General features: G+C 62.7%; 1 protein-coding gene across 2 annotated transcripts in view; it reads left to right on the forward strand.

Annotated features, from left to right (window-relative positions):
• MAMLD1 (mastermind-like domain containing 1) overlaps nucleotides 1-9,710 on the forward strand; it is a 34,526-nt gene extending 24,816 nt beyond the window's left edge. The window contains exons 3-5 of one of the 2 annotated variants that reach the window (XM_012727242.1): nucleotides 599-845; nucleotides 6,491-6,575; nucleotides 7,662-7,836. In XM_012727242.1, the coding sequence (XP_012582696.1) occupies nucleotides 599-845; nucleotides 6,491-6,531 (288 nt within the window). In that variant the 3' untranslated portion in view covers nucleotides 6,532-6,575; nucleotides 7,662-7,836. Of the gene's footprint in view, nucleotides 1-598; nucleotides 846-6,490; nucleotides 6,576-7,661 lie in introns of both variants that reach the window. The other variant, XM_012727243.1, reaches the window with a different exon arrangement.
• Nucleotides 9,711-10,163: the final 453 nt, after the last annotated feature.

Below are 10,163 nucleotides of genomic sequence, written 5' to 3' on the forward strand. Positions count from 1 at the left end.
GGCGTGAGGTTTCTTAGTTGACTTGGGCTCAAAGAGCCGGTGACACGTTCAACTTGGGTGAAATCACTGTCCTCTAACACATGGACAGGGCAGGAGCGCCCCGCACCTTGGGCCTGGGCAGGTGAGGGCCACGAGCCCGAGTTACCCCCACTTGCTCTGCAGCACACATACGCCTGCACAGCTGCCGAGCGCCACGTGCTCGGCTGCAGACCAGGGTCACGGTCATGGCCAACGGACCAGCTCTCGGACCTTGCTTTACCCGTTTCCAGCAAGACAGCGTTGGTCAAGGCTGAGGGCCGTGTACTTGAGGCTGTGAGGGGGGTTAAGTGGGCCGCAGCCCCGGGGATGGCCTGCAAAGCACTGGCGGGCTGGGAAGGGTTCACAGCAGCGTGCACTTTCCCTGTGGGCGGATTCTCGGGCCGGCTGTGGCCCAACCAATTAGGAGCGCAAAGCTGTTTGGTTTTGTCGCCCCAGCCCAGTCAGCGTGTAGCAGCACGACCCCCAACATCCCAGCTGGGCGCTCGGCCGGCGACAAGGCCAGGCAGAGCAGGTGCTGGCCACGCTGCTGATGCATTGTTCAATCGGTTGGTTGTTGTAGAGTCATGTAGACAAAGCCTGCAAGCTGGGGGAAGCCAGGCCCCCGCAGGCCAGCCTCGGGCGACAGGCCCCATCCTGCCAGGCCCTGGGGAGTGAGTCCTTCCTGCCCGGCGGCAGCTCCTTTGCTCATGAGCTGGCCCGAGTCACCTCCGCGCACAGCACCTCACAGGCAGCGCCCTGGGGCGGCTGGGATCCGAAGGCCTGGAGGCAGGCGCCCGCTCCACTGCTGCCTAGCTGCCACGCTGGAGGTAAGTCACCCCCAGCCTCGCTTTCCTCCTCTGTCAACGGGGCGCAGTCCCCCTGCTCAGCCTGCCGCCTGCCTCGCAGGGATGTTGGGAGGAACTCAGGAGGTGACAGCCCGTAAAGCTCTGTCCGCTAGGACGGCCTTCCAGTGCTTTCCCTACTCTCTCCCGGGCAGTCTTGCACAGAGACCACCCAGCCAGCCAGCACCTCGGCCTCTCCTCCAGGGGTGGCCTGGGTGTCGCTGCCCCCTCTCTCTGCCGTGCCTTCCAGCAGCCCAGCTCCTTCCCTGCCTGCAAGCCCCACGCCAGATCCAGTGGGCACTCAGGCCCGTCACCCCCGCCAGCGAGGCTGTGGACTCCGAGCCCCAGGGCCAGTGCTCCGGACCCCGCCCAGGACGCACATGGCCCAGAAGCAGGAAGCTAGACCAGCCGCTCAAGGACTGGCAGCCCCGGGTGGGCAGGCAGAAGGGATCCTGGCACGCTGGCCCGAGAGGGAGGGAGTTTGGCTTGGCGCTGGAGTGTAGAAGAAAGGGCTGGGCTGGCCCCAGCGTCGCGGCAGGGTCAGGGGAGCAAGGGCCGGACGCCAGCCGGAGTGGGCCTGGCCACTGGCTTCTGGCGCCCGCAGTGGCGTCCAGTAGCCTCTGCCCTCTGCGGAGAAGACTGGAGACACGGCCTCGCCTGAGCCGTCGTTGTCTGGACGTGCTCAATACGCACAGGGCCTGGCGACGCTGGCCTTTTGTGGGGATTCTGCTTCGGTATGTAGGGCCGAGTTCTCCTCCTCCTGCCTGCTCTGTCCAGCCTAGGAGAACAAGCCATACCTCTCTCCGACAGCTGTTGATGCTCCCCTCTGCCCCCCGCCCTCGGCTCCTGAGGTCGTGATGCTCTGCTGCCGAGCCCCGAGCAATCTCGTCCAGCACAAGGCTGCAAGGGAAACAATTAATAGAACAGATGGGACAGCGTCCACTCAGGATGTAGCTGCATCCCGCCCTGGTCAGCCCCGCCTTTCCCTGTCCTCGGATGCCAGCAGGTTGGCCTGGTGAAGCCCTGCTCCACACGTCGTTCTGCCTCTTCCCTCCCCAACACCTCCCACCCAGGCTCCGAGGGTGGAGGTAGAAGTTTGACCCCCGGTCTGCCTAGGAAATTCAGGCCGACCTGTGGGGCACTGAGGGCCAGCCCTTGCCCTTGCTGGCTCAGCCAGCAGCTCAGAAAGGCCAGGCCCGAGGGCCAGACAGGACGCGGCACTATGGGGAAGAAGGCGGGCTGCAAAGACATGCGCTTCCTGCAGCGCGCTCCCTGCACGCACACCCAGCCGGCCCAGGAGCAGCTGCCCAGAACCCAGCAGCGGGCAAGGCGAGGGCAGCGCTGTGCACGTGAGGGCACCTCAGCGCCCGGCGAGTTCAGACGCCACTGGCACTGATTTTGTGACCCCCCCACCCTCCCACCCCAAAACAGCTTCAGGCTGGAGCCCAGGGCCCAAGGAAAGGTCCTAGCAAGCTGCGGCTATCCGCAACCTCTGAGTACTTCCACACCCATTGTGTCCTGAGTCCTGTTATTTGCTCAGGCCCCACCCGCCGAGCTGAGGCCTGGCGGCCCTGTGTGCTCAGGCAGAGCCATGACGCCAGGCTTAAGGTGACAGCTTTGCTAATCCCTTGGCAGGGAGGCAGGAGCGTGGCCTTTGATTGACGCCCTGGTCGTGTCGGTCTCCCCTGTTGTGGTCTGCTCCCGAAGAGCAGAGACATGTCAGGCTCTCCCTGCCTGGGACGGAGCCCGGCCCTCCATGGACCCCGGGGGAAGTGGCTGCCCACTGACTGACAGGGACTGACTGGGCACCAGGTCAGCTGTAGCTTCCAGGTGTTGGGCAAGCTTCCTGGGGCCAATCAAGGGCACCACCACCAAAGGGCACGTGTGTGGCAGACCCTCGCCGCCCCCATCTTGGCCTGCCGGTTTGAGGAGGGAAGTGGCCTGATGGCACACTGGAGAAACTGAGTCACAAGCTCCAAGCCCCAGTAGGGTCTAGTAAACACTGGCCTTCACTGAGGGAGTCCCTGCCATTCCGAAGGAAACCTGAGGGGAACTGTGGCCTCCACACCCCTCAGCTGATACCCACCTTGCCACAGCCCACAGGTCTGAGGCTTCCTGGTCCATAGGGGTACGGGGCCCCCAGATTCAGGTGTTGATTTCATGGTCTCCAGCAGTATTCTGACTTCCTGTCATTTCAAAGGAAGTCAGGCGAGTAGGTGAGTTGTTTCCAAGTCTGGCTTCGCAGCTTCCCGAGAAGGCACTCTTCCTGGTGGAGTGGTGACAGGCCTGCACAGAGCTCGCTGATCTTCAACCCCCACAGCCGCCTCCACCTCCTACTCTCCTCTTTCTCCTTCCCTCTTTCCCTCTCCCCTGCTTCTACCCTTTGCCCCCTCCCCCTCCTCCTTCCCCACCCCTCACTCTCCATTTCTCCCTCCATCCTCCCCCTCCACCCTCCTCTACTGCCTTGTGCCTCTCCCGGCCTCTCATGAGCTCGGCTCCTTGCCCTGCTGTCCCCAGGGAGCTACTGGCACCCCTTCCTAGTTATGGGATCATAGGATGGGTGACTTCTCTTTGAACCCAGCTGAAACCCTTTGTGGACGCCTGCATGTGAGCCCTGCTAACCTGACCACTGCGTCTGCCCCCAGACCCCGTCTCTTGACCTAACCTGACCACTGTGTCTGCCCCCAGACCCCGTCTCTTGACCTAACCTGACCACTGTGTCTGCCCCACCTCAAACCCCTTTTCCTGATTAAGTGGTTGAGTGGGTCAGGAGAACACTTCCCTGCCATGGTGAGGGGGGCATCCAGGTGGTGGCAGAGAGGTTCAGGAAACACCTGCCCAAGATGGCCGAGGCTGATCTGCTGGGGGGCCTGGGTTAGGCCCAGCTGTGCCAGGGGCAGCGGCAGGCTGTGGGCCTGGCCTTCCACCTCTCTCCCCTGCAGATGAGGCACCAGCCCTAACGTGAGCCCCTTATGACAGGTGAGGACTTCGCAGCTTCCTGGGCATTAATGGAGGCTTCTAGAAAGGCAGCCCTACCGCTTTCAGGCCATCATCCTGTGAAGGTGGCCCCTTGGCTGCAAGGGACTAGGAAGAGGAGCGACAGGACGACAGCCGGGCCCTAGTTCTCCTGCTGAACCTGCCACAGGTTGGCAGGGACGGTGACCACGAGGGAGAGCACCCAGGCGCACACAGGTGCTCCCAGCATTGCCCGGCCAGCATCACCTGGCACAGTAGCGCCAGGCACCCTGATACTCAGCCGCAGCCCGACATGAGCAAGTCAGTGTTGCGCTTGTCCGTAGCTGTGCTGAGGAAAAGCCGCAGGTGCCAGCCGTGCTCACGAGCATGCCACGAGCAGCCACTTCAGTCACTGTTGCCTCCTGGGCAGCACGTAGATTCAGAACGAAGGAAGCAGCCCCTTGGAGGTCTGGACACCTGCTCCGGCCAGCGCGGCCAGAGCCAGCAGGCCCACAGCCCGAGCAGGGCGCCGCTGCTGCCCGAGACCCCAGCCCACAGACCCGAGCACCTCGGAAGCCAGAGCCTGGCCCCAGGGCTGGCTGTCAGCTGTCATTGCCCCTCGGGGGCTTCTGGACAGACTGGCCTTCCGCTGCGGCCGCTGCGTGACGAATGTTTGCTTGGAAGACGCTGCCCACGCCCCTCGCCCCTCTGGCCCGGCTGAGGCAGCAGCACAGCCTCCCCTCTGGCGGGACTCTGCTCCTTCCACCCTCCAGGCCTCCGGCCTTTGCTTTGGTTTTCTGCTCGCGGGGGTCGCCTTCCCTCTCTCGGGCCCTGCGCCTCTTTCAGGCAACCCTGTAGCCACCATGTGCCCCCACCCAGCCCCAGGAGGCTCATTTGTGGGTGGCACTCATGGTATATTTGTGGAGACCGCTTGGGTGCCAGCATGGGTGGGGGTGGGACCCAGCGGGGTATAAGAGCCAGCCCTAAGGCCGCCGACCACAGAGGGGCAGCACTTTGCCCAGAGTCCCCCAGAGGCCGGGGCCCCTCCCTGCCTGTCACTTCGGACAAGTCGTTTCACGCGTCTGAGCCTCAGAGGCTGCACCAGGAAGCTGGGAGGAGCAGGAGGGAAAGGCCTGCATCTGGGTGAAACTGCTGGCCCTGAGGACCTCAGTGGGCCCCGCCTCCGCTTCCTGGTGGGAGCCAGCCTTGGGTGGCCATGTGACCCTGTGGTGACGCTGGGATGAAGGGTCATGGTTGAAAAGGGTCACTGCCAGAAGCCGAGAAGTGGGCAGTGCCCAGGGCAGGGAGCCACATGAAGAGGGCAGCCCCACTGCCGAGAGCCAGCCCCCACTGCCCACATCTCGGCAGCCCGGAGGGAGGCGGGCTTTGAGGAAGTGGAGGAAGCCGGCGGAGGGCAGAAGCAAGCTCCGGGCTGGCAAACTCTTTTCTCCCAGTGCCATGTGTGTGTCCTCTCTGCCTTGGCAGGAGCTGAGGCAGCCCTGGGAGCCGGGCACATGCCCAAGCACCAGCCTCTGACCCGCCCCACGCCAGCCCCTCTGAACTCAGGACACACAGGCCAGGTTGTAGGGCCAGCGCTTGGCATGGGGAGCGGGGGCGTACCCAGAGGGCTCCACTCCCTGGGAGCTGCGCCCGTCTCTGGCAGACTAGCAGCAGGAGGAAGGGGCAGAGAGAGGCGCAGGGAGCACTGGGCCGGAGTCACACCTGGTGTCAGTCACCACTGGCGCCCAAGGGCTCAGGGCCCTAGGGCAAGCCCTGCTTTCTCGGGCCTAGAGGCCTCCGTTTGATTCTGTCCCGCTTTTGCTGTCCCCTGCAGCCCTGGAGGCACCAGGCCCAGTGCTGGCACAGCAGCAGGCTCCTTCCCCTGCCCGCCATCTGGGAGGTGGAGACAGAGAGCTCCTCCCCACGGCCCCGGCCATTCAGGCACACGAGGGGAGGTCGACAGGGAGTGGCTCGCAGGACCGGACTTGGGTCCACGGGGCCGTGCCGCCACCCTGCCGTGTGTGCCAGGACTGCCCAAAGCAAGCCTCGCTCCTCTCCCTGGGACAGACCGGCGCAGGCGGGGCACACCACCACCTGCCGCCTCATCTGTTCGGCCCCGTCACGAACTCGGTGTTCTCAGTCATTCACGGACTGCGGGCTTCAAGTTCACATCCTCCATCGCTCCTACTCTCTGAACGCAGCCGGTCTGTCGGGGTGGCCCTGAAGACCGACTCTAGTCAGGATTTCAAGCATGGTCTGGCCAAGGCAGAGTCGTGCAGGACTGTCACCTCCCTCCTGCTACTTGCTCTGCTTCTAGTAATGCAGCCTAATGTTAATGTGCTCTGCTGGTGACCGCATCTCACTGCTGACCCATCTGGGCAGAGGGACATTCAAACGGCCTAATCCCTTTGCTCTGTGCTCTCGCTGCCCAGCTCTGCCTCTCCTGCCCATCCTATGCTGCTGCAGTTGGTTTTTGACCGTGATGCAGTCTGACTTTGTCCGTACCTGTGGATTCCGCTGGGGGCTGGGCGTGCATGCAAGCAACTGTGTGTTGGTGTGTTCACGGCTCATGCTTTCCGCTGCACCAAAGCCAAGTCCTGGGTCCCCACACAGCCCGCCAAGGCTCAGGCCCCTGGCTAGCCTCCTCTGACGCATCTTTTTTGTCTTCTGTTTAGCAAGAGAAGCAGAGATCAGGTCCTACGGCAATGACCCCTGAGCAGCGGAGTCCATGTGTCGCCCAACAGATGAGTCAGTTTCAAGGTAAGCAGCGAAGGGCCGTGTCCCCAAAGGTACAGGCCAGGGGCCGGGTGAAGGTAGGGTGAGGCTGCACTGCCCAGTCAGCCGTCGGGTTTGTGAAAATATGGGGGTCCTGCACGCATGGCCGCTGCCGTGCCCTGCCCCGGGCGGGGCTGTCCGCGCAAGCGCACGTGCAGGCCCCACGCAAGGCCCCTCGAAGCAGCTGTCCTCTATGGCGGACGGGCCCAGGCCCTGCCTGGGCTGTTTGCCAGAATCAAATGAGCGTGCCCCCGCCCCAACTGCGGCTGCGACCGTCCCCTCCTCAGGGCTCCTGGGCCACATCTAGGTGTGCGCCATGGAGAAAGGGGTGGAGAAACTCTCCCCACCAGTCTGTGACGGGGTCCGCAGAGCCTCTGCAGACCGCAGGGGCCGCACCCCGACACTAGCGACCGCCACAGCTGTGAGTATAATCGACGTGGTCGAGGGGGTGGGGGCGCTGACCGCTAGCAAACAGGCCCAGATGCCTGGGCCACGGAGCCGGCGACAGGTGGGAGAGACGGGTGGCGGCCCCTCCAGCAGTGGACGGTCGCTGGGCCAGGCCGGGTCGTCTCCCCTGCGGCTCCAGGGAGGCTGCTTGCCTTCCAGCGGGGAGTGAGCCTCTTCCTTTTAGCTCCTTTTCTCCCGTGAGACCCCTGTTCCTGTGCCCCGGACCAGCTCCGTGTGCTGGCCGGCCAGGCTGTGTGGCCATCAGCCCAACACGCAGTTGCAGGGCAGTCGAGTCCCAGGAGGGCCAGTCGGCGGGCACACAGCGCCAGGCCTCTGAGAAGCTGACCCCCGCCTCATGGCGCTTACGAGCGACTGGGAGAGTGGAGAAGCTGGCACTCTCGGCCCGTCTGACTGCTCTTGGCAGGGCAGTCAGCGCAGGTCTGGGGAGTCCAGGCTTCCCACGAGAGCTGCAGTCTAGGGGGGCTGAGAATTGCTGGGCGGCAGGGCATGCTCGGCAGGAGCTGGGGCAGAAGGGAGGGGTCAGAGCCAGCCTGGCCCTCCCGCTAACAGGGGCAACCCAAGTGGCAGGCACCTTCAGAACTGACCTCCTCTCTCTCCCTGTAGCCGTCCAAGAACAAGTCACCTCCAAGTGCAGCCGGACCAAGGCCAGCCCCCTGTCCAGCCAGCACACGATGCCACCCAGACCTGGGCTCCTTCACCACAACCCGAGTCCGGGGGCGCTCCCACCTACCAGGCAACGGAGCCAGGAGGGCATGGGCACGCCCTCAGCAGCCCTGGGAACCCTCCATTCCGGCCTTGGCGCCCCCATCCCCTCACCCTCCGGCCCAAACCCCGTGGGCAGAGTGGGCTCTGCCTGCCAGCACACCCAGCTTCCTGAGGCTGCCTCCCTGGGAGTGCCCCTGTCGGGGTTCTGTTCTAGCCCCCTGGGCAGCCGGCCCCCAAGTCCCCACCAGCTTAGACAGCCCTGGGTGCCAAGAATGCCCATTGTGTTCAACAGTGCCACATGGGAGGCGTCAGCAGCAGGCACCACAGCGGTCTTGAGGAAAGCACCCCCAAGCAGAGCAGATAATAGCATCCAGCAGCGTCCCCATAGCCACTCCAACTTCGCCAGGGCGCCCGTCAGGGCGCCCCTGGTCGCCCCAGTGTTTCCATCACAGCGGGCAGCTGTGCCCCCTAATCAGGTGGCACCAGGAGGCAGGCCTGGCCAGAAGGTGGGTGCTGCTCTGGCCAACCCCAGTTTCAGCCTGCTGGGCAGCCAGAACCTCAGCCAGAGCCCAATTCGGGGCCCCGTGCCTGTGCTGAGCTCTGCCAAGTCCCTCCAGCAGGGCGTGGCCCACTTATGCCCCCTGAGTCCCATCCAGGGCATCGAGCCACCAAGCTATGTGGCAGCTGCGGCAGCTGCCGCCGCCGCCGCCGCCGCCGCCTCTGCCATCGCTGCCAGCCCGTCCCCAGGTCCACTCGCGAGATCAGGTCCCCCCTCTGAGCCTCCACCCTACGACTTTTGGACCCAGCCCCCACTCAGCGATCCCGTTCCACCACCTGACTGCAACGCGGTGGGCGCCATCGAAGCCCTCCTGAAAGGCCCCAGCGCTAGCCCCGATGCAGCCTGGGAGTGTGGCCTGAGGCTGATTGATGACATCCTGGGCCAGCAGGCTGCTGTCCCAAGGCCGCCCCCCAGAGCGCTGGGCAGCTGCCGAGGCCAGCACACGTAGAACCCCCACCTGGACAGCACCGTGGGGCATGGCCTGAACCGTGGCAGGCCCAGCTGCCCCCCACTGCCTCGTGCTTGCTCCCTCATGGCCCTGCGAGGGCGTCAGCACACACTCGTCCGTCTCCACCTGCGACAACATGGAAAGCTGGTGATTCTCAAGCTACCTGTACATATTTGAAAATTTTGTAAATGGTTTTCCTAGACATTAATGACAGAAGTATTTATACTTCATTTTGTGACTTTGTAAATAAAGCGACGGCTTTCGTAGAGGTGTGTTTATTATGTATTGTTTTGTGTTTATTATACATGATTGCAAATATGCAGACTGTCCGTGGCTCCAGGTGGTGGAGTGGCTTATGGTTGTGACCACAACGTGGCTGTGAGGTGTGTCGTTCAGGCCGACCCGTGCCAAATAGAAAACCTCTGGCCATCTCTTCACATTTTCACTGAACCTTCTTCCGCCTGTGTGCGTGGTGACCTCTTCTGCAAACCCTGCGGTCACCACTAGCTCTTTCCTGCCGTTTTCCCTGGTGTCCCACCAAGGCTGAGGGTTCTGGAGACTGGGGCAAAGCAAAAGGCAAACGTGTGGGCTGACCCACACCATTGAGAGTCTTTTCTCTTTCAGACGTAGAGGAGAACAGTTTGGTCCCCGGTGGCAGCCTCGCCTGGTGGGAGATGTGCAAAGCCTTTCAGTATTTGTTTCAATGTAAGGCCCTGTGATTTGGGGGAGTCTGTAAACATTAACAGTTGGTTTGGGGTTTGTCCTTGGCGGTTTCCAGCCGCAATTATCGTCATGTATACTTCAGTTTCTGTCCTGTAAACTTTGCTCAGTGTCCAGACTGTATCACGTTGAATCGCCACCTCGTATTTCACCCTTATGTTGGAGATCTGGCGTCTGTTTCTGGCCAGTGCGTTTCACCTTTGTTCTGTAATAAACAGGAAAAAAGAGCCTCCACGTTTGTTTTTTCCAGGGAGCGTCAATACCTATACACCCACCTCTCGGCGTGTCTCCCAGAGGCCACCGCGCGTCTCGTGTGTAGGAAGACGTTATACAGTGTGAGCAAGGGTAAGAAATTTGTGTAACTGTCATTACCTGTCACATCTCACAAAAGGAAACAGGGGAGGAGATGCCACTGAGGCAACTGCTGGAGGCGAGAGTGAGGAGACTGCATCCCTGTTTTCTCCATCAACAAGGTGGCAGCAGAATGAAGCCCCGAGTCCTGCGACGGGCCACCGCGTGGCGTGACTGGAGGGAAGAGGACACTGAGGCGGGTGGCACATGTGCTGTGCAGCACAGGGAAGTTCACTCACTTCACAAGACAGCCAACCAGACCCTGGTGAAAGTGGGGGGGGGCAGCTGAGCATCCCCATGATGCGCAGCCCATGAGAGCAGG

This window comes from Condylura cristata, unplaced genomic scaffold (genome assembly GCF_000260355.1).
Source record: "Condylura cristata isolate star-nosed mole 26May11 unplaced genomic scaffold, ConCri1.0 scaffold00019, whole genome shotgun sequence".
Lineage (NCBI taxonomy): Eukaryota > Metazoa > Chordata > Mammalia > Eulipotyphla > Talpidae > Condylura > Condylura cristata.